General features: G+C 41.9%; 1 protein-coding gene across 1 annotated transcript in view; it reads left to right on the top strand.

Moving 5' to 3' along the window:
• LOC126365907 (pyrimidine-specific ribonucleoside hydrolase RihA-like) overlaps positions 1 to 24,376 on the top strand; it is a 116,277-nt gene that overhangs the window by 32,914 nt on the left and 58,987 nt on the right. Inside the window, exon 2 of the mRNA XM_050008629.1 lies at positions 15,771 to 15,978. Coding sequence (XP_049864586.1) covers positions 15,771 to 15,978 — 208 coding nt within the window. The remainder of the gene's footprint in view (positions 1 to 15,770; positions 15,979 to 24,376) is intronic.

Raw genomic sequence — 24,376 nt, 5'->3', positions numbered from 1 at the left:
GGATAGGGGTGGGATGTTCTTTGGTGACGGCATTGTGGACTAGCTCAGTCGATCACTGCATGTCAAGGCAAGGACACAAATGAAAATTTTCCAAAAAGACAATGCCTCCAATCCACAGCAGTGTGATTACATAATAATGCAGTTGCTGGATGTGAGCTTTTCCCGCCAAATAAAGAGCTCCAACCACTGAAAATTGAATTTTATAAATAAACAGTATATCCTTTGCTACATAACTGACACTGATTTAAATTTTGTATCATAAGCTCCTTTCTCTCCATCACAGATTGAGTCTTTTTCCTGCCAATCTCCAAATGAAGGAGGGCCCAGGGGCGTGAGGGAAGGAAGTGAGGGCTGGGGGATTTCTTAGTGGAGGCAGTAAAAATTTTGACCTAAGTGTGTGAGGAAAGTCTTTGACATTGCAAGAGTGGATGAGATATTTCCCAACAATTTTTGATCAGTTTAATTAGTTAGTCAATTAATTTCATATTGGAAGAGGTGCAGGTTTTCTGGAAGGGAGGAAGGCTGGGGATTTCCAAGAAGGGGAGTCGGTGACATGGAAAACCACTTAATAGGTTAAGGGGGATTATAAATTTGGCAACTATGCAGAGTGGGGTGAGAACAGAACAGTAGGAGAAGGTGAGGGGTGACTTGGAAAAGAACAATCAATTTGGCAACCATGCAGAGTGAGCAGTGCCCCCATTCTGTCTTGAACAAATTGGCAACAGTGAAGAGTGAGTTGGTGGTTTCATTCCATCTTGAATTAATTTGACAACAATGCAGATTGGGGTGGTACCCCCATCGCCCTACTACTGGCACTGGAGTTGTCTGATGATGTCCCACATGTTGGAGACACATCACGTGATCGAGCAGACCAAGGCAACATGTTAACAGTATGTAGAGCATGTTGCATTACAACAGTGATATGTGGACAAGTGTTATCTTGTTGGTAAACTCCACCTGGAACGTTGTGCATGAATGGCAACCAATCGTCTTGAAGGCATTTCTGACAAACATCAACTCACCATGTCCAGTCTCAAAGGCAACTCATGACTGATACAGTGTGTATTTACAGCAAACCTGATTTGCATCCTCATAGTGACTACTAGCGTCACTCTTATGCGACTAGCGCGAAATTTGAATAGACATCATCTTTCGGAAGTAAAAACACATCTAGCAACTTTCATTTATGTCACACGCCTCCTTCTTGGTGTTGCGTTTTTTCTTTATTTTTTTACCGTCATTATATATGGGCACCAAATTTCATCACAATTAAGCCCAATGCCCACTGTTGACGTGTCAAACATTGGTAAGGTCGTTACACCCCATCTTGCTAACATTCCACCCTTTCGTTTGACACCTCTGCGCTGCAGGGCAGAACCATGACACCCAGCATTGAAATCACGCACGTTACTAATGGGTGGTCGAGAAAAGCATTTCAGGCACATTGCCACTCAGAATCGACATGAAAAGGCCTCAGGAGGTGGCATAAATGGCGTCAGTGAAATCACGCCTTCCATTGAGGCATTGATTCCCTTGGTGGTACTGGACAACACTCTGATGAAATTTGGTGGCAATATGACATCATTCACCCACCTTACACTTCACGTGATCTTCTGAGCTGTGGCCTCTTTCAGATGTATCAAGACCTTGCTGTCTGAAGAGTGCCGAGCTCAAGGGTGACGTAACAGGACGCCACACTTTAGTACCATTACAGAGGGTGGTTGTAGGCAGCTTAGGGGCAAATTCGATTGTCACCTTCTATTCAGTCACTGATAAAGGTGGAACAGTACTGCAGCTATTCTGCATTAGTGCACATGGTCAAAGTATATAGAAAACGCTTTCCCCTCTCACACTACCCATTTTTTCTTTTTTTTTTTGTGTCACTTGCCAAGTTCTGTAGTGGGATCTTACACCATTGCATGTGCATTTGTAATGCTCCTTTCTTCAGAGCTCCTGTAGCTTTGCACCATGTCCTACTTGCTTCCTCGTTTAGAACTTGCACATTGTTATGTACCCTTTTTAAATGATCGAATTTATTGTCTCTATTGCTTACTCAGACAAATGAGTCTATTGCACCGACCACAGTATTTAAGGCCAGTTCACACTGGTCGTCACAGCACTGTCACATCACAGAACTTTCATGTCAAGATGTATTCACAATGCCCGTCCTGTCATGGCACGTCAAATCAATTTCAGTCATGTGATCTCAGCTCGCATGGCTGTCCTCAACTGCTTTTTTTTCTGCGGGAATTGCAATCTTCACAAGATAATTTTCAACTGTTTTTAAGTGTGCAGAGCACATACACAACGTGGTAGCTTATATACATGGCTGCTGGAGTCCACTTTTGTACAAAAATGAAATACACTCCTGGAAATGGAAAAAAGAACACATTGACACCCCCTGTGTCAGACCCACCATACTTGCTCCGGACACTGCGGGAGGGCTGTACAAGCAATGATCACACGCACGGCACAGTGGACACACCAGGAACTGCGGTGTTGGCCGTCGAATGGCGCTAGCTGCGCAGCATTTGTGCACCGCCGGCGTCAGTGTCAGCCAGTTTGCCGTGGCATACAGAGCTCCATCGCAGTCTTTAACACTGGTAGCATGCCGCGACAGCGTGGACGTGAACCATATGTGCAGTTGATGGACTTTGAGCGAGGGCGTATAGTGGGCATGCGGGAGGCCGGGTGGACGTACCGCCGAATTGCTCAACACGTGGGGCGTGAGGTCTCCACAGTACATCGATGTTGTCACCAGTGGTCAGCGTAAGGTGCACGTGCCCGTCGAACATCGTGCATCCCGCCTCCAGTGGTGTCGCGACAGGCGTGAATGGAGGGACGAATGGAGATGTGTCGTCTTCAGCGATGACAGTCGCTTCTGCCTTGGTGCCAATGATGGTCGTATGCGTGTTTGGTGCCGTGCAGGTGAGCGCCACAATCAGGACTGCATACGACCGAGGCACACAGGGCCAACTCCCAGCATCATGGTGTGAGGAGCGATCTCCTACACTGGCCGTACACCTCTGGTGATCGTCGAGGGGACACTGAACAGTGCACGGTACATCCAAACCGTCATTGAACCCATCGTTCTACCATTCCTAGACCGACAAGGGATCAGTACAATGCACGTCCGCATGCATCCCGTGCCACCCAACATGCCCTAGAAGGTGTTAGTCAGCTACCCTGGCCAGCAAGATCTCCGGATCTGTCCCCCATTGAGCATGTTTGGGACTGGATGAAGCGTCGTCTCACGTGGTCTGCATGTCCAGTACGAACGCTGGTCCAACTGAGGCGCCAGGTGGAAATGGCATGGCAAGCCGTTCCACAGGACTACATCCAGCATCTCTACGATCGTCTCCATGGAAGAATAGCAGCCTGCATTGCTGCGAAAGGTGGATATACACTGTACTAGTGCCGACATTGTGCATGCTCTGTTGCCTGTGTCTATGCGCCTGTGGTTCTGTCAGTGTGATCATGTGATGTATCTGACCCCAGGAATGTGTCAATAAAGTTTCCCCTTCCTGGGACAATGAATTCACAGTGTTCTTATTTCAATTTCCAGGAGTGTATATTGGACTCTAAAGGTTTGCATCTTGTAAGAGTGGTTTGTATATCAGAGAAGGAAGTCAGAAGGGCAAAACAACACAAAAAAAGAGTGTGGGTCCAAAAAAAAATGTCATTACATAGGGCAGACAGGGAATTTCACACTACACAATGATCTCTAGGAAGAGGAATCTTCATTTTATATTTTAGAATGTCGAAGGATTAACTTTTTCATTTGTAACATCAAACTACAACCAAAATTACTAAAAGAAACACAGTATTACGAGCTGCCATCACATCCCATGAAAAATTGGTTTGTTTGAATAGGATTGGAGAGAAGAGAAGTTTGTGGCACAACTTGAATAGAAAAAGGGATCGGTTGGTAGGACATGTTCTGAGGCATCAAGGGATCACCAATTTAGTATTGGAGGGCACTGTGGAGGGTCAAAATCGTAGAGGGAGACCGAGAGATGAATACATTAAGCAGATTCAGAAGGATGTAGGTGCTGGGAGATGAAGAGGCTTGTACACGATAGAGTAGCATGGAGAGCTGCATCAAACCAGTCTCAGGACTAAAGACTACTACAACAACAACAACAACAAAGTTAAGTTTCATTGTTAGTCCAGTGTAATTCTTTTCTTTTTTTTTCGTGACAGTCATATCTCCCTCAGTATATTTTCCTTTAAGATTTATAGGTTTTCTTTACTTATTGTATTTGGCTTTTAATAGTTCAAGTGCCTTATTTGTACTGGGTTAGCTAGTGAAGCCATATAAATATTGGCCATTGATGCCTGTTAAACTGTTTCACACACATCCAGTGAGCGGCTGACTGAAGATCTGGAGACAGTCCGAAGTGGAAAAGGAAGTCGATGCCTAATACTGGCTCTTTGACATCAGCCACGTAGAAGGACCAAGTGAACTGTTTACCAAGTGTGAGTTCAATAGGTAACTTGGCCAAACCCTCGACATGAAGTGTCGACTTATTTGCTGCTCGAAGGGATAGTTTGGTTGGTGTCGTGTCCTCTACAGAAAATGTGGGAGGTATGACACTAACGTCTGCTCCGGTATCGACGAGAAAATACCGGCGCGAACCTACATCCAAGGAGTACAGATGTCCTTGTTGGGTGGAGGATCTGACAGAATGCAATGTCTGTGGGCACCCCTGCCTGTATCTGCAGGCCGTGGCACCTACTGCGGCCCGTGTGTGACGTTTGGGAATGCGCAGGGCGGACGGCAGTTGCAAGCGGCATCCCTGTGTGAAACAAACATACGCATGAGTTGGCTGTACTCGTCCTGCCAGCCGAAGCGTCAGGAAGGGGGAAGGCGGGGCGGGCAGGCGCTAGCCCGGTTGGGGTGGGTAGCGGCTGTTGCCGAACCGCTGGCGGTTCCCCTTTCTTGGCCACTAGGTGGCTGCTGTTCCGTGTGCTGTCCACGACACGCACACGCCCGGCCTCTACCACCCGACGGTGGAAGTATACCCACAGGGTTACCAACGTTGGCGGTGTTAGGCACTGTGCTGCGTGGGGAAAGGTGGCTGTGTCAAATAATGGATTATGCCTGTTCCGCCAACTGTAGTTTATCCTCGGGTGACACTGTGGTATGTGGAAGCAAATGTAACTGTAGTTCTTGTGGGAGCTTCACCAACCACAATGCCCAGAGTGCTAAGTTCGGCAGGATCTCGGTACCCATCTGTGCACGCAAGCGTCGCCACAGCTGTGAGGGTGTTCTGTCGCCTGAAGTCTTGTTGTAAATTATGTTGTGAATAGTATTGGCTGACGGATGAGAGAGGCGTTCAATAAGTAATGTGCGAGCAGAGGCATATTTGCTGCTCTTAGGTGGGTTCAGCAATAAGTCACTGATGAGATCAGGGTGGTCGTGCAGGTGGTTCACTAAACACACGAAACGAGTGCTGTTGTCCGCAATACCGTGTATGTCCAACCTGTTGTCCACCAAGGTAAACCACGTCACTAGGTTGTCCAGTTGTAATGGCGGCAGCTTCAGAAAACGGCCGGGGCCAGGGTTTGAGGGGCTGTTCGAGAGGCACGAAACGCACGGGGATTCTGCACGGTGTTCACTGATGCGAAATGTGCCTCAGTGGCAGGTGATGTGTTGCATTGAACGTCCATTAGCTGTGTAGGCGAGACATAGTATCCAGTCCTTGTAGGCACAGGATATGTACGGCCACACGACGAGCACGGCGCGGAGGCGAAATGTCGAGCAGAGGCGCGAGATCGCGATTGAGTGCTGAGTGACGGGGAGGAACCATGGCAGGTGCGTTGCCCGAGATGTGCATGGGGCGACAGGACAGATAGGAGTATAAATGATTTAGCACGGTTGGTGCGAGTGTCACTTCGACCGGTGCAAAGGGGGACACGTTAAACGGCGGCTGTGCATGTGGACCCAGAAACTGGCCAGGCGCGTGGTCCATGTTGTGTGGTAGAAACTTGGGGTTTCCGGGGTCCTGTGCTGAAGGGGCATTCTGTTGAGTGTAGAATGCCATAGAAGGTGTCCGCAACGATGTGTACAGTGCCCGGTGTGGAATGTTAGAGTTGTTCGGCCAGGTAAGGCAAACATGGGAGGTACAAACATTTCCGGTGTATTAGTGGCACACACGAACATTTCCGGTGTATTAGTGGCACACGGGGTGAAGCGTTGCATTTCACAGTCAAATGTCCATGCTGCGGTCACGTCGTCGTCCACTGCCATAAAAACTGGAGGCTGCGACATTGTCTATTGGCGCGAAACTGATGATACACAGCAAGCGACTGCAATGTATTTTCATGACTCGGGGTCACCAATGTGGGCTTTTATGGCTATAGTGATGGACCATGCACCGAAAACTCCAACTTATTAGGATAAGACACTTTTATTACGGTTCATATATTTACAGAAACACAAGAAAAACAATGCACAATTTTACGACACGTGTATCACTAGTCAAGTCGCAAATGGGACTGCCAAAGATACTTGAGTCTCCAAAGACCGTTTACTCTGCGCTTCGCCGGTGAAGTTACTGGCAGTCGACTGTCGCCACATGCCCATGGTAAGTTTTTTTTTGTCTAATGCTATCAGTGCCTCTAATAGAAAGGAGTGAACTGCTGATTCGGTTGAGCGGTTTGCTCTAAATCCATCTTGCTATTCTGACAGAATGTCATTATCCTCCAAGAAGTCTGCTGGCCTCTTATTGAAAAGCCTTTCTAATATTTTTGAGAAAACAGACAGAAGTGCCAGTGCTCTCTAGTTGGAAATATCATCTTTGTTTCCTTTCTTGTATATTGGCTTTACTTTTGCTATTTTCAAAGATGAAGGAAAAGTTCCTGTGTGTTAAGAGCTCAGTAATCAAGTCCCCACACTTCTTTATAATGAAACCAGGTGTATCATCTACACCTGCAGAGTGTTTTATTTTGAGACTTTTTATTGTAACCCGTACTTCTTCTATGTTTGTTGAATACAGAAACATTGATCTGCTTGAGACTTTTTTCCGTGTTTCTGTATGCTGTTTGCAGACAACATTGTGATTCTGTCAGAGACAGCAAAGGACTTGGAAGAACAGTTGAACAGAATGAACAGTGGCTTGAAAGGAGCAAAATGAGGATAATGGAATGCAGTCGAATTAAGTCATGTGATGCCGAGGGAATTAGGTTAGGAAATGAGACACTTGCAGTATGGTAGTAGACGAGTTTTGCTATTTGGGGAGCAAAATAACTGATGATGGTTGATGTAGAGCGGATATAAAAAGTGGAATGGCAATGACAAGGAAAGCGTTCCTGAAGAAAGAGACATTTGTTAACATCGAGCATAGCTGTAAGTGACAAGAAGTCGTTTCTTAAAGTATTTGTATGGACTGTAGCCATCTATGGATATGAAACACGGACGCTAAATAGTTTGGACAAGAAGAGAACAGAAGCTTTCAAAACATGGTTCTACAGAAGAATGTTGAAGATTAGATGGGTAGATCACATAACTAATGAGGAGGTATTGAATAGAACTGCGGAGAAGAGGAATTTGTGGCATAACTTGACTAGAAAAAGAAATCGGTTGGTAGGACACATTCTGAGGCATCAAGTGATCATCAATTTAGTATTGGAAGGAAGTACGGAGGATAAAAATTGCAGAGGGAGACCAAGAGATGAGTGCACTAAACAGATTCAAAAGGATGTAGGTTGCAGTAGTTACTCAGAGGTGAAGAAGCTTGCACAGGATATAGTAACATGGAGAGCTGCATCAAACCAGTCTCTGGACTGAAGACCACAACAACAACAACAAGGAGCTCTTCTATCTTTGCAAGCGAAAGAAACCGTGACAGGCAAAGCAAGGTGGAGATAAAAAGTAGACTAGCACAGGGAAAGAGGGCATTCTTGGCCAAGGGAAATCTGCTGGGACCAAACATAGGCCTTAATTTGCGGACGAAATTTCTGAGAATGCATATTTGGAGTGGTAGTTGATCGTGGACTGTGGGAACAGTAACACAGAACTGAAGTGTCTGAGATGTGGACCTACAAGAGACCAAACATAGGTCTTAATTTGAGTATGAAATTTCTGAGAATGTCGTACAGAGATATGGACGGCTGAATGCGTCCTGAGTCACCAACATCTCACTGCCATGGATGAGTTACTTTCATATCTCGGATAATAAGAAAGCTTCAAGAATTTATCATACATCATATGTGCCACATTTCATGCTATCATTTGTAGATAACTTCGTTTCAATGTCGTGAATCGTTTATCAGATATGATGATGGTTATGTCCACTTGATTCGCGATGTGCAATGACGTGATTGGGCACGTCTCGTGGGACTGTCCTTCGGATATATAACCAATTACTCGGCAACGAAATGAGGTACCCTTCTGCTCTCAGTTTTAACTAAAATTTCGATATTATCTACGTTTCATTCACTACAATGTATTAGCTACAATCAACTATGCACAAAATTAGCCCAATGCCTTTTTACCTCTGCAAAATCTTTAAACTTTTGCACAATGTTTTCTGTAATTTGACACAGCACAGTAACTACGGCATATAACGAATAGAAATTCAGTCCTTTATCAGTTGAAGTTATCAAATTGTGAGATGTGCAAAAATTAAATTTCTTCACCTATAGTTTTCAAAAAATCGGATGATAAGTACTACTTCATATTGCCTGGAAAGCTGTCTCTCAACGAAGGCAATGAGTTATTTAATTTGATGCAGCACAGTAAGTATGATCGACAATGAAAAGAAATCCAGTTGTTTATCGAGTGAAGATATCAGACTGTAAGATGTACAAACATCAAATTTTTTTCACTTAATAGTTTTCGAAACATCGGATGATAAGTATTTCATATCGGTCGGAAGATTGTCTCTCATCACAGGCAACTTTTTACTTAATTTGATGCAGCACATTAAGTATGACGGATAATAAAAGAAATTCTGTTTCTTACCGAGTGAAGATATCATACTGTAAAACATGCAAAAATCAAATTTTTTCATCGAACAGTTTTCGAAAAGTCGAACTATAAGTATTTGATATTGGCAGGAATGCCATCTCTCAATACAGGCACCAGTATTTGGTAAACAGTGTAACCATTAACAAAAACATGCTCAGTACGGAATGCAAAGAGCATATCTGCAGTAGTGAATGGGATAAACCATGATGGACGAAGGAAGGTGGACATACAAAACAGAGTTGCACAGGGGAAGAGGGCATGCCTGGCCAAGAGCTGCCTGCTGGGACCAAACATAGGCCTTAATTTGAGGATGAAATTTCTCAGAATGCATATTTGGAGTGGTAGTTGATCATGGACTGTAGGAAAAGTAACACAGAACTGAAGTGTCTGAGATGTGGTCCTACAGAAGAACATTGGAAACTAGGTGAATTGATAGTATGTTAAGGAATGAGGTGTTTATTTATTTATTTATTTATTTTCAGAGTTGGGAAGAAAGGAACATTTGGAAAACACTGACAAGGAGAATGGGGAGAATGATCGGACATGAGTTAGAACGTCAGGAAATAACCTCCATGGTACTGGTGGGAATTGTAGAGGGTAGAAACTGTAGGAGAGAGACCTAATACATCCAACAAAAAATTGAGGACTTAGGGTGCAAGTGCTACTATGAGATGAAGAGTTTGGCTTAGCAGGGGAATTTGTGGTGGGCTGTGTGCATCAAACCAGCCAGAAGGTTGATGACACAAATAAGTGCTGCTTCTTGGCAGGACTTTTATAAATTTTCTGTAACCTGTGTCAGAAAAAAACTGACCATCATGGGGAAACTACTTGCCCTTGAAATTAGACTGATAGGCTCTGACTGTAATACATTTAGGAACATCACGGAAAGCCTGGCCTGTCATCTTCCCCCTGCAACCACGAACTGGCTGAGGTGACTACAATACTGCAAAGAGTAGCAATTACAATAGTGCATAGAGTAGCACACATGGGTCATGAGGAATATATTAGTTATACATTCCCTAAATTACTGTGAGAATTCAACAATGGTTCAGATTTCACAACACAATCTGTTTTCAACAGTCGAATCGACAATATTTTCAAGTACGTAAACCTTCATGCTCCTTATTCCCATGAATTTCACCAGACCTTCAGCTTCAGTTATTGATACTATGGATGACAGATTAAGCCACACATTTTTTTTATCCAATTAATGGGTCAGAGGTAGCCAGTTCTCCTGCAAAAAGTACTGTGTAAGCTTGTGAGTGCCCTATTTACTTACTATTTCAAATGGTTAGCAGTTTACCATCCCTGCTGGTATGACAGTAAATTGTTCTGTCTGTGTGTTTGTTAAATTCACTCACCCTAGCATTGTTTCAAAGTGCAGCCATATGCCACATCTCTTCCTTACATTACGTGCAATTTCACTACACTATACAGGTGTATGGTGTGCTAAACAACATTCCACAAGTTATGAACTTGGTTATATTGTAAAAGTACTCAGTTATACCATTCCCAGTTCTACAAACAACACTTTATTAGCTTTATAAGTGGCTAAAGCAGACTGGTGTCAAGTCATTACAGTAGATATCAGCCTCAATATTTCATGATAGTTACACAAGCATCTGGCTGAAGGAAGACAACAATGTGTTGGATGTCCATGCCTTGTCACAGAACATGGAGCTTGGAGGGCTGCGTGGTCTGTGAAGTAAGATTGACGGTATTCTGTGGTTGATCTCTGGTGCAGCCACAAGTGTTCTACAGTTAAGCCTTGTTGAACATGGGGCTCCACATTGTACGAGGGTCGGTCAAAAAGTAATGCCTCCCATTTTTTTTCTACTTAAAAAAAAAAAGTTAAGTGAAAAATGTCAATTTGGTGCCATTCCTCAAACCTTCTTCTGCAATCCACTGCAGTAGTAACTTTCTGTGTCAACAGGTGGCAGCACAGCAGAAGTTTGTAAGATGGCCGACATCGATGTTCGTTTGAGACAGCGTTGTGTGATTGAATTCTTGAATGCAGAAGGTGAAACGCCCATACGCATTCATGAAAGACTGAAGAAGGTGTACGGTGTTGTGACAGTGGATGTCAGCACTGTTAGACGATGGGTTCGTCGTTGTAAGGAAGCTGAAGGGCAAACACCATTGACTGACGAAAAGCGGAGGGGCAGGCCGGTGAGTGCAGTGGCTCCACACAACATTCAGCAAGTTGATGACATCATTCGTGGTGACCGTCGGGTGACTGCAGATGAAGTGTGTCGCATTATTTCTCTTAGTAAAGGCAGTGTGATCACGATTATTAAACAATTGGGGTACTCAAAAGTTTGTGCACGGTGGGTTCCAAGAATGTTAACCGATCAGAATAAAGAGGCAAGGAAAACAATAGCCTCCCAACACTTGCAGCGCTTCCGTTTGAGGGAGATGAGTTTCTGAAAAAAATTGTGACCGGGGACGAAACATGGGTGCATTTTTTTGAACCCGAATCAAAGAGGCAGTCAATGGAGTGGCGTCACACAAGCTCGCCGAGGAAGAAAAAATTCAAAACTGTGCGATCGGCAGGGAAAGTTATGGCAACAGTTTTCTGGGATACAGAGGGTGTGATTCTGGTTGATTTTTTGGAGCAGGGATGCACAATAAATTCTGTTCAATACGTCACAACCCTCAAAAAACTTAAAGCACGTCTTCAGCGAGTTCGCCCAACAAAATCAATGGCAGATGTTCTTCTTTTGCATGACAATGCAAGACCACACACCAGTCGTCACACCTCTGACGAGATTGTCAAAATTAGATGGGAAGTTTTGCCTCATCCCCCATACAGCCCTGACCTGGCACCATCAGACTTCCATCTGTTCGGGCCACTAAAAGAAGCTCATCGTGGGATTCATTTTGAAGATGAGGAGGCCGTCAAAACATCCGTGCGTCAATGGCTTAGGAAGCAGAGCTGTGATTTTTACCGTGCTGGGATACATGCCCTTGTTCAAAGATGGACCAAAACTGTAGAGATGGGCGGAGATTACATTGAAAAATGACAAAATGATCCTCAATGTTGTGGTTTTCAACCTATGTAATTGCATTTAAATTTCCTGACAATTAAACGTAGAAAAAAAAATAGGAGGCATTACTTTTTGACTGACCCTCGTATGATCCCTACATGTTCCCATGTTGACCCAATGACATCATCAATCATGACTGTAGCTGGCTTGGGATCATTGGCATTGCACTGTGGGTTAATAGTAACATGTCACGTGGTTGGATGAATTATGTTCCTTGTTATACCAGGTTAATGGTCATGTCCATGATATTCTGACATCCAGGCAAATGGGTGCTCAACACATGCATCAGGTCATGCACACGAGCTGTGGAAGACATTCACCTGGTATTGCAAGGCGTCGTGACAATTGTGCACTGCGTAAACATTGTTGCAGACCACCCTTCACGCTCGATGTCTTCCCGATGGTGATGATATCTTGCAGCACGATCATGCTACAGTGGTTTGAGGAGCATGGTAGTGAACTCACACTATAGTGTTGGTTACCAAACTTGCCTGATCTGAATCCGATGGAACACATCTGGGATGCTATTGGACATATAGGGGACCAGCACCTAATTTAGGAGAATTACATGACCTGTGCATAGACATCTAGTCACACATGCCTCCATAAATCTACCAAGGACTTGTTGAATCCTTGCGATGCAGAATTGCTGATGTATTGCATTCTAAAAGTGGATGAACATTATTAAGCAAGTGGTAATAATATTTTGGCTCACCAGTGTAGGAAACCAAGGACAAATTTGGAACGGGGGCTCAAGTTCACAGAGAATAAATAAAAACTTAAACGTTTGCCAACATAATTGTGATCTTGTCAATGATGGTAAAGGTTTTGGAAGAGCAGCTGAATGAAATGGGTGGTATCTTCAGAAGAGTTTACAACATGAACATCAACAAAAGTAAAGCAAGGGTAATGGAATGTAGTCAAATTGAACCAGGTGATGCTGTGGGAATTAGTAGTTTAGAAAATGGGGTGCTAAAAGTAGTAGATGAATTTTTCTATTTGGGTTCAAAATAAATAATGACCAAAGTAGAGAGGACGTAAAATGCATACTTATATTAGCTGGAAAAGCATTTTGGAAAAAAAGCAGTTTGTTACAAAGGATATAAATTTCAGTGTAGAAAGTATTTTCTGAAGGTGGAGTCTATCACTGTATGGAAGTGGAACTCAAACAATAAACAGTTCAGACAAGAAAAGGATAAGAGTGTTTCAGTGCAGTGCTGCAAAAAAAGCTGAAGATTGGATGGTGGATAAAATAACTAATGAAGTGGGGAGAAACAAAATATTTGACTCTGCTTGACAAGAGAAAACTATCATTTGAAAGGACACATACTGAGTCATTACAGTATTGGTAGTTTGATAATGGAGGAAGTTTGTGCTTCATATAGTGTCTATAAATTTCTAGACATCAAGGCTCTAGGAAACTTGATGTAACATCACATAACTTCAGCTTTTTTGTATTAATTTCCTTTCTCATTTTTTATGTTTATAAAATGTTAGCTTACTTGAAGCTGTCAAGTACTTTTCCTGTAAATAATCAGCTTTGGTTGACAGCTCTAAGTAGAGAGCAGAGTTAATTAATTACATAAACAATCAAACTTCATAATTATTAAGTCAGAAATGACTATCTGTCAATGACAGTATAATCATAGTTTGGCGATATTGGAGAATAACATTTTCAGTCAACTTATTTAATTTTTGCATGTATATGATGTTACATTCATTTCAGATGCAGGTTTCTGAAATATTTATTGTTCATGAAATAAAATATCCACAATATTTTTCTCTAGTGAATCTTCTCAGGCCACTGTTTATTGTCTGCAAGATACAGGGTTAAATTCCTCTATGAGTATGACTGCATAAAACACCAATATACTCTGTGTGAAATGGACATCTTCCATTAACCAATGTTTTCATTGCATAAATTACAGGTCCAATTAAGAAGATTTTGATTTCAATATTTTTTAATTACTAATAAAGCACAATGAGGTTCTTGATAATGCAGATCCCACCTTCTCACTTCTGCTGGCTGTAGGTTCAAACATGGCAGTGGCCTGCACAGCTACGTACCATTTTCACAGAAAACTACAATGCCACATTGTCACGTACAACTCCAAATGAAACAGAAAATAAAATTATGTGTTCATTTGGAAATAAATGTAACATAAACACATTAAAATAATATTTTATAAGTATTTACTTGATGTAACTCACATGGGGAAGACATCACTGTTGCTATCAATAATTGTAACAGCACTAAATGTAGAGGATAAAAATTGTTGCATGTGGAAATTCATCTTAAGGCTTGACTACTGTAAGCAAGTTAAACTGGATGTAGGTTACAGCAGTCATTGAGAGACAAAAAGGCTTGCACAGGAGAGCCCAGCCACAGACTAACATAAACAGTCACTACAGACACTGCTGGGAAAGTTATTATTGTTTGACTGTTGGAAGAACACTAGCATTCTCGTGGTGAGAAAGCCAGCTGTAAGCTTGATGTTTGTTTTTACTTATATGTGTACTTAATTAAAGATATAATCACTATATTTTTGCATTCCAGTCATCAGTAAATTAGCAAGAGATGCAAATTGATTGTGACATAAGCTACAGCTTATTCATGAAGAAATACCTTTGAATATGTCTAAAGTTGCATCAACTCAGCTGAATGCAATGTAATATAATCACAGCATTTTATGCTTGACAAGTGTATATTTCTGCTGCTGGCTGTTCTTAGTATGATAGCCACTTTTTTTGAGGTGGAACTTTTTTGTATAGAGTCTAATGATGCACACTTTTTTGCACTTTCTTACACTTCACTCTACTTTCTAATATACAAATATTTTTGTAAATGTAATTATTCTTCTTCTTAAAAAGATGGCTGTGTTGAAGTTCTTACTGTTTGCACCTTAGAGGTAGCAAGAAATGGTTTCTTCTGTGTTGGGAAACTGTATTATTGCTTTTGACATTTAATTATCGTGTCTGTGTGGTTTTTTTTTTTCCTTTTTTTCCCCCAGGCTACAGTTATGGTTGCTTATTTGGTACGTTAAATAACACAAGTATTGCATTCCACACAATTTTCCTACATGTCTCATTCAGTGATTTTGCTCTTAATGTAGTTAGCAAAACTTCAAGTTGTTGGGTAGATATACAATGTCTTTCTGCAAAGATTAAGATAATCTTATATTTACTAGTCAGTTTTTGTTCTTAAGGGGAAAAAACATTCTTCAGTAAATATTTGTATGTTACAAATGCATTATAATTAAACTGTTCTGTAATGTAGTGTGTCATAACTCACAGGGTCCTCAGGAAACTAAAGAGGGACAAATGCTGTGTAATTTTTTAGGAACTGCCAATTTTTATTATACTTCATATGTTACTTTTTGTAAAAACTATGTTCCAAATCAATGTAAATGATACTATTTGCACTTATCTGATATTGTATTCAGAAGTGTAGCTTACTGTCCATTTTGAGCACTGCTGTCTCAGTCTATAACAAAAATGAGCAAGAGTGTTGTGGCTGCATGCATCAGACTTGGTGTAACATAGACAGCTGAATCAAACCAGTCTCCAAACTGAAGACCACAACAGCAACAACAACACCACCTTATGGTTATGACTGAATGTTGAAACACAACCCATGACTTGTAATTGATAATACAATGAAGAATTTCATTGCATTACATTGTGTTGTTTGCAATGGCCAGTAAAAATGTCATTCTGGAAACTGAGATGTGTGCTTGCACTCTTGTCAGGCTGGTGCGGCAGCTGCACCAGACAGATGGGCCAGTGCAGCTGGTGGTGGACACAGATGCCGGTGCTGATGATGCGGTGGCACTGCTGATAGCACTGGGCACACCAGGTGTCTCTGTGGAAGCCATTACCTGTGCCAACGGCAACACAGTGCTTGACAACGTGGTCGCCAATGTCCTCAAGACGCTAGACACAGCGGGCAGGCTCGATGTAAGTACACTTATGCCAGTTCCTACAGCCCATCTTCCCAGCATACAGCAGAACTCTTGCTTGATGCAACCTGTCTGCAGCACAGGCAGGAAGTACCACATTTGGTAGCAGAACTGCTGCATGTCTGAGTGTTCTTGATGTGGAACTGTTCAGTTCCATATAGTTTGTCACTCAGGGAGCAGTTGTAGTTGTTGTAAATGTAAACAAATTCAAAATACATACAACAAAAGAATTGTTCCATACAATATCTATTTCTGTGAATGACATCATGTTTGGACTTAATTTTTTTCTGGGTTTCAGTCCTCCAAATAGTTTGATTAAGGCCATCACAACATCCTCTGCTATGCCAGCCTTTTCATCACAGAGTAGCACTTAAACATAATGTTTGCAATTACTCATTGGATGTATTCCAATCTATGTCTTCCCCTTCAGTTTTCACCCTCTACAGGTAAATCTAGTATCACAGAAGTTATTCCCTGATGTCTTAACACATGTCTTATCACCCTGTATCTTCTTCTAGACACACATTCCGTTCTTCACCAGTAACACAGGGAAGCATCACATTTCTTACCAGTTCCCCTAATTGTCAACATCTTTCTACATCTCTATGTCCTAAATACTTCTATTCTCTTCTCTTCCAGTTTCCCCACCTTTCTTGATCCACACTGATCCAATGCTGTGCTCCAGATAAATATTCTGAGGAATATTTTCAATATGTTCATGCCAGCCAGTGTTTTATACTAGTTGACTACTTTTATCTGGGAATGCTTTCTTTGCATGTGCTACTCCATTTTTTATGTCCTTGATTTGTCCTTCATAGGCTACTTTGCTTCCAGGCAAGAGAATTCCTTTATTTCATATACTTTGTGGTCTCCAATTTTAAGTTTATCAGTAATTTCATTGTCTCCACTCAGTTTTTGGCCTCACTTCATTCTGGGTGGGTAAGCAGCTTGTCTTGGCTACTGGTGCATTCCAGTTTTGGATAGCAGCTGTGCTGCACCATTGCAAACTTGGTTCAGAGTGGCTTGATAGTCTTCACCTCAAAGATGCTCAAAGTGGCACAATAGAATTATTTTCAAAGCAAGAAGGAGGCCCTTCCTATTATTTATGCAATCAAAAAGTTTCATGTATTTTTGTATGGTGCACAGTTTCTTCTTGCCACAGACCAAAAGCCATTAGCCTGTCTTTTTGACACTGCTGCCCACCAGGCAGACAAGATGGCCCAAGGAATGCAATCATGGGCCATGTTCCTCAGTTGCTACCTTAATGATATTCACATCCAGCTGACAGCTCAGCACACCAACATGGATGCTCTCTCACATCTTCCTATGGGTCCCAACCATGGATTCAACTGGGAGGAAGTTCTTTGCTTTTATCTTTATGAGAAAGCTAAAAAAGCCGGGGGTTGGTTTTGCTATTATGGGCTCTCATACCTCTCATAAAAGCAGCCTGTCTATTTCACAACATGCACAGAAACATATACATTAGGGGTAGCCTGAAGATTTCCAGCCTTAGTTTCGGTCCCTGTTCATAATTATTTTGTGTTGTGCCACAAACTGAGTCATCGATGGGATCATCATGTTGATGACAAAACATGCCATGCCACAGGTAGTCATTCTTGGTTCCCTCCAGTGAAAAGTCCATTGGATCTTACACCATAGTCACTGGGTGACTTCATGGACAAAGAAGCTTCCTTGCCTCTATGTCTACTGGCTGTGTGTCAAACAGGAAAAGAAACACTTAATTGCTGTGAATCCCAAATGTACAGGTCATCTGGCTGCCCCAAGGCAATGTTACTCACTGTGGCCAGCACCTAGACAGCCACAGAAACAGGTCTATCATATTTTGTGTGCCCCTTCTTGGATGCACTTTGGTTGCTTATCATTGATGCTTACTGCCATTCCTTATACATTGTCAAACGCTGTTCTATGATGATGGAGTCTACTGTGTACGCCCACTCCTGGATCTTCTCTATTGAAGGTCTTCCTCTTACCCTTATGACAGAAAACAGGCCACAATTCACCTCTCAGACCTTTTAGCATTTTTGGTCCAAGTCTAGTATCCAATGTGTCAGGGTGCCCCTGTTTAACACACAGATCAGTGGGGAAGCATAACATCTTATTCAGGTCTTCAATGTTAAGATGAAGTAGTACATCAGAGACACTCCAGCAGAAGCCATGCTTACGCATTTTCTGAGTTCTACAGGGCTACTTCCATTAATGAGAAGAGCCCAGCAGAGTTGCTGCAGGGGTGCCTGCCATGCATATTGCTTCACCTCTTACTGCTGAACCCTCACCCACTTTGTGCACTCCCGCTGCTGCACTAGACACTAGGGTCCCCCACCAGGGCTTCCACTTTTGGCCACCATGAGCAATGGATTCTGGCAATCTTCACAGTCAGCAGGATCAGAGAGGTGACAGGCTGGTGGTCCACCAATGCAACCTCCTGCTGTCAACATCTAACCCCCCTCACTTGCCTCCATCCATTCAGGTTCCCCCATCTGGGCTTGCACTTTTGGCTGCAGTGAGCATTCATAAGAGTGAGCATATATAAGACTGACAGGCTGTTGGGCCATTATCACAACCAGTTATGCCCACAGGTGGTGGGTCAGACTCCAATGCCCCCACAATCACCTCCCAATCCGACCACCTCTTGGAACCAGATTTTCTGTACTCTCCACAGCCTCTTGGAGCATCTCCACTTTCCTTAGTTCTGATGGCGGCAACTGGTAGTATTTGTAATTCGCATGTGTATGAAAGTTATAGTTCAGTAGCAAAAACCAACAAATATGTGCTTTGTAGTGATATTACTGTGAAGCTAAATGAACGAATAATCAGTCTGCAGAAAACTGTGGAAGTCCTACATAAAGAAATCATATACCTGAAGAAAGAAAATCAGCAGCTACAACTCACTCAGAGAGCATGAGGAACTTCAGAAGCAGTAAATAATGAATCGCAGATATCAAAGGTAACCTGTACTGTAAAGAAACCTCCGCTCTGCGAAACGGTTTACCATAATAATAGCTTAGCAGCAGTAAATAAACCACCAAGAAGAGTATGGTTCGCCAATGTAAACAAATATTCGCAGCTCTGCCCAGTAGAAGACAGTGTAAAAACCTGCAGAGTGAACGTGAGTAAGTTTTGTGAATGAAGTGATGAACAAGAACCATTCGCAACAAAACAGCATAATGCCAAAAACAGTATAAGTAGCAGCAGTGTGAACGTTAGCAAGTTTCATGAACAAAGTAGCGAACAGGAAACATATGCAATGAAACATAATAGTACTAATAAATATCAAAAATAAATTCAAACAGGAGTGAAACAGTGTGATGGTCAAAGTTTAGTATGTAAAACCTGTAAAATTACCTTATTGATTGATAGCCAAGGTCATAATGTTTCAAGTTACCTTAATGAAAACATAAATCTCGAGTGTCTGGGGTATGTGTATCCTTCAGCAGAAGCCATAATTATGACTGGAACAAATGACATAGCGAAAAACAACAGCACGAACTTAATAAAAGGCTTAAGAAGCACATTACCAAGGATCACATCGAAAAAAGTGTTTGTTGTCAATGTTCCATTTAGATATGGTCTTACAAAACGATCCTGCGAAAATCGCGAGGTATTGGAAGTAAACAAACGGCTACATCACCTGTGTTCGAAATTCAAAAATACCACAATCATTAAAGCTAGCCAGTTTGACAGGGAGTGCTATACACGACTAAGATTCCACATCAACAACCAAGGAAGAAGATTAATCTCGAAACTAATTACCAAAACTGTGAGCAAAGAAATGGCCACCTTTACAGTAGTACTGCTGGACCAGGGAAACCTGTAAAGCCTGCTGGCCTGTCTGGCAAAACATTAACAGAGATGCTCCAGCAGTATCAAAATAATCTTCAAACCATTCACTCTGGGCCCAGGAAACTAGATGATCTCAAGGTAAACAGACTCAGGCACAGATCAGACAATTTTAATGTCCTTCACTGGAATGTACGGTGTTTATCTAATAAGTTGGATGTAGTGGAAGATGTCATAGAGACTTATCACTTAGATGTAGTCTGTCTCTTAGAACATTGGTTAAAGCATGATGAAATAGATCTATACTGCCCTGAGGGCTATATTCTAGCTGACAAATATTGTAGAACTAATAAAAATCATGGTGGGTGTATTATATTTCTAAAAAAAGGGATTAAATATGAACCAATAGCAAAAGTTAAAGCGTTATCTCTAGAAATGTTATGTGAAATTGGAGCTATTAGGTTAACAGATTTAAATTTAATAGTTGTAGCTTTGTACTCAACTAAGATTGGAGGCAATTCAACAGATGATTTTGTTAACAAGTTAGTGTCTTTATGTAAGACAGTCTGTAAGTATAAGTGTAGGATACTAATCTGTGGAGATTTCAATTTGAATTTTCAGTTGTCCACTATATTTAACTCATATGTAAATAATTTATTAAATTCTTTTAGTCTTTATATTACAACCACTGAAATAACAAGGCCACATTATAAAGGTACTGGTACCTGTATTGACAATATAGTTGTATCAAATGAGTTAATGCATCTAAAGTCAGAGGTAATTAAGACCTGGGTATCTGACCACTGGCCACTACTTCTTAGAACAGATATAACAAGAAATTGTAACACTAACTCAGTGCACATGACAGGAAAGAAAGTATGTGTGGGCAATTATGATAGTCTAAATATGTTTAAGTCTCATATTGATAAAAGTAATTGGTTGCAGGTTTGTCGAGAACATGCAATAGATAGAAAGGTGGAAGAACTCATATCTATTCTTTCTGTATATGCTACGATGTCCTTTCCCATTAAGTTACTAAATAATAAAAAGGCACTTAAAGTAAATAAGGTCAAGGATGAAAAGGTGTTGACGATCAAGAGGGAGTATGATCGATATTATGACTGGCATGGAAGTACAGGTTCTCAAGTATTTAAGGACATGCTCACAGTGAAAAAGAAAAGATAAGGACAGGCCTTAAAGGAAGCTAGGTGTAAAAAAAATGAAGATATAATACTAACATCTAAAAATAAGACATGTTCAATGTGGAATATCATTAACAGTCAGTGCAACAGGAAAATGACTTCACAGGCTGAAAGCAGTAATCTGAATGCTGCACAGTTAAATACATTCTTCACTGAGAAGGTGCAAGAAATAATAAAGGTGACTGACACTTCCAATACAGCCACTGACCATAAATACTACCTGAGAAACACCACAAAGCCTGAAAGTACATTTAGCTTTAAACTGGTCAAGGTACAGGATGTTACTAATATACTGAGGAAAATGAAGAACAGTTTTAGTAATGACATTTATGGTTTAAGTTCAGCCATGTTAAAGTGTGATTCAGCTCAACTGCCAGAATTGATAACACATGTAGTATAATCATCATCATCATTTAAGACTGATTATGCCTTTCAGCATTCAGTCTGGAGCATGCTACACCTCGCTTCCAGTTCTTTCACTATGTTGCCATCCTGTGAGAATATGCATCCTAAGTACTTGAAACTGTCCACCTGTTCTAACTTTGTTCCTTCTATTTGGCACTCAATCCGTTTATATTTCTTTCCCACTGACATGACTTTCGTTTTGTAGATGCTAATCTTCATACCATAGTCCTTACATTTCTGATCTAGCTCTGAAATATTACTTTGCAAACTTTCAATCGAATCTGCCATCACAACTAAGTCATCCGCATATGCAAGACTGCTTATTTTGTGTTCACATATCTTAATCTCACCCAGCCAGTCTATTGTTTTCAACGTATGATCCATAAATAATATGAACAACAGTGGAGACAGGTTGCAGCCTTGTCTTACCCCTGAAACTACTCTGAACTATGAACTCAATTTACCGTCAACTCTAACTGTTGCATGACTAACCATGTAAAGACCTTTAATTGCTTGCAAAAGTTTGCCTCCTCTTCCATAATCTCGTAGAACAGACAATAACTTCCTCCTAGGAACCCAGTCATATGCCTTTCCTAGATCTATAAAGCATAGATACAATTCCCTGTTCCACTCATAACACTTCTCCATTATTTGCCGTAAGCTATAGACCTGGTCCTGACAACCTCTAAGAGGCCTAAACAAACACTGATTTTCATCCAATTGGTCCTCAACTAATACTCGCACTTTCCTTTCAACAATACCTGAGAAGATTTTACCCACAACGCTGATTAGAGAGATACCTCTGTAGTTGTTAAATCTTTTCTGTTTCCATGTTTAAATATTGGTGTGATTACTGCTTTTGTCTAGTCTGATGGAACCTGTCCCGACTCCCAGGCCATTTCAATTATCCTGTGTAGCCATTTAAGACCTGACATTCCACTGTATTTGATGAGTTCTGACTTAATTTCATCCACCCCAGCTGCTTTATTGCACTGCAGTCTATTGACCATTTTCTCCACTTCCTCAAATGTGATCCTATTTCCATCATCATTCCTATCCCATTCTACCTCGAAATCTGAAACATTGCTGATCGTATTTTCACCTACATTGAGCAACTCTTCAAAATATTCCCTCCATCTGCACAAGGCATCCACAGGATTCACCAGCAGTTTTCCTGACCTGTCCAAAATACTTGTCATTTCCTTCTTACCTCCCTTTCGAAGACTGCTAATTACACTCCAGAATGGTTTTCCATCAGCGTGACCCAGTCTCCAACCTGTTTCCAAAGTCTTCCCAAAATTTCTTCTTGGATGCTGCAATTATCTGTTTGGCTTTGTTTCTTTCTTCAACATAACTTTCTCTGTCTACCTGGGTTCTAGTATGTAGCCATTTTTGATACGCCTTCTTTTTCCTTTTACAGGCTGCCTTGACTGTGTCATTCCACCAAGCTGTTTGCTTCATCCTACTATTACACACTACTGTTCCAAGACATTCTTTAGCCACTTCTAGTACTATGTCCCTGTACCTTGTCCATTCCTTTTCCAATGACTGTAATTGACTACATTCAACTAACTGGTACCTTTCTGAGATCGCTGTTATGTACTTGAGCCTGATTTCCTTATCCTGAAGTTTCTCCACTCTTATCCTCCTACATATGGACCTGACCTCCTGCACTTTTGGCCTCACAATCCCAATTTCACTGCAGATTAAATAATGATCAGTGTTATCAAAGAATCCCCTGAATACACGTGTGTCCCTCACAGCCTTCCTGAATTCCTGATCTGTTATTATATAGTCAATGACAGATCTGGTTCCCCTGCCTTCCCAAGTATACCAGTGAATGTTCTTATGTTTAAAAAAAGGAGTTTGTGATTACTAAGCCCATACTGGCACAGAAATCCGAGAGTTGTTTCCCGTTCCTGTTGGCCTCCATATCCTCTCCAAATTTACCCATAACCTTTTCATACCCTTTTGTTTGATTTCCAATCCTGGCATTTAAATCAGCCATGAGCAAAACACTGTCCTTGTCCTTTACTCTAACAACTACATCACTGAGTGCCCCATAAAAACTATCCACCTTATCTTGATCTATCCCTTCACAATGCGAATATACTCACACAATCCTAATTTTCTTGCTAGACACTGTAAAATCTATCCACATCAGTCGTTTGTTTACATACCTTACTGCAACTACGGTGAGTTCCATTTCTTTCCTGAAGTAAAGCCCTGCACCCCATTGTGCTATTCTTGCTTTGACTCCTGACAGGTAGACCCACTTCCTCTTCTTTCTCACCCCTTACCCGAATGTCACTAACAGCTAAAACGTCCAGCCCCATCTTACTTGCAGCCTCCGCCAGCTCTACCTTCTTCCCAGAGTAGCCCCCATTGATATTAATAGCTCCCCATCTCTTTACCATTTGTTTGCCAAGTTGTATCTTAGGAGTCCCTGGTTTGTCAGTTAGAGGTGGGACTCCGTCACCTCCACAGGTCCGAGGCATTTTGCTCTGATTGTTGCCAGCATCATACACTCCTGGAAATTGAAATAAGAACATCATTAATTCATTGTCCCAGGAAGGGGAAACTTTATTGACACATTCCTGGGGTCAGATACATCACATGATCACACTGACAGAACCACAGGCACATAGACACAGGCAACAGAGCATGCACAATGTCGGCACTAGTACAGTGTATATCCACCTTTCGCAGCAATGCAGGCTGCTATTCTCCCATGGAGACGATTGTAGAGATGCTGGATGTAGTCCTGTGGAATGGTTTGCCATGCCATTTCCACATGGCGCCTCAGTTGGACCAGCGTTCGTGCTGGACGTGCAGACCGCGTGAGATGACGCTTCATCCAGTCCCAAACATGCTCAATGGGGGACAGATCCGGAGATCTTGCTGGCCAGGGAAGTTGACTTACACCTTCTAGAGCACGTTGGGTGGCACGGGATACATGCGGACGTGCATTGTCCTGTTGGAACAGCAAGT

Source organism: Schistocerca gregaria, chromosome 4 (assembly GCF_023897955.1).
Source record: "Schistocerca gregaria isolate iqSchGreg1 chromosome 4, iqSchGreg1.2, whole genome shotgun sequence".
In the NCBI taxonomy this organism is placed as follows: Eukaryota; Metazoa; Arthropoda; class Insecta; order Orthoptera; family Acrididae; genus Schistocerca; species Schistocerca gregaria.
This window is presented reverse-complemented; position numbering and strand designations above follow the sequence as displayed.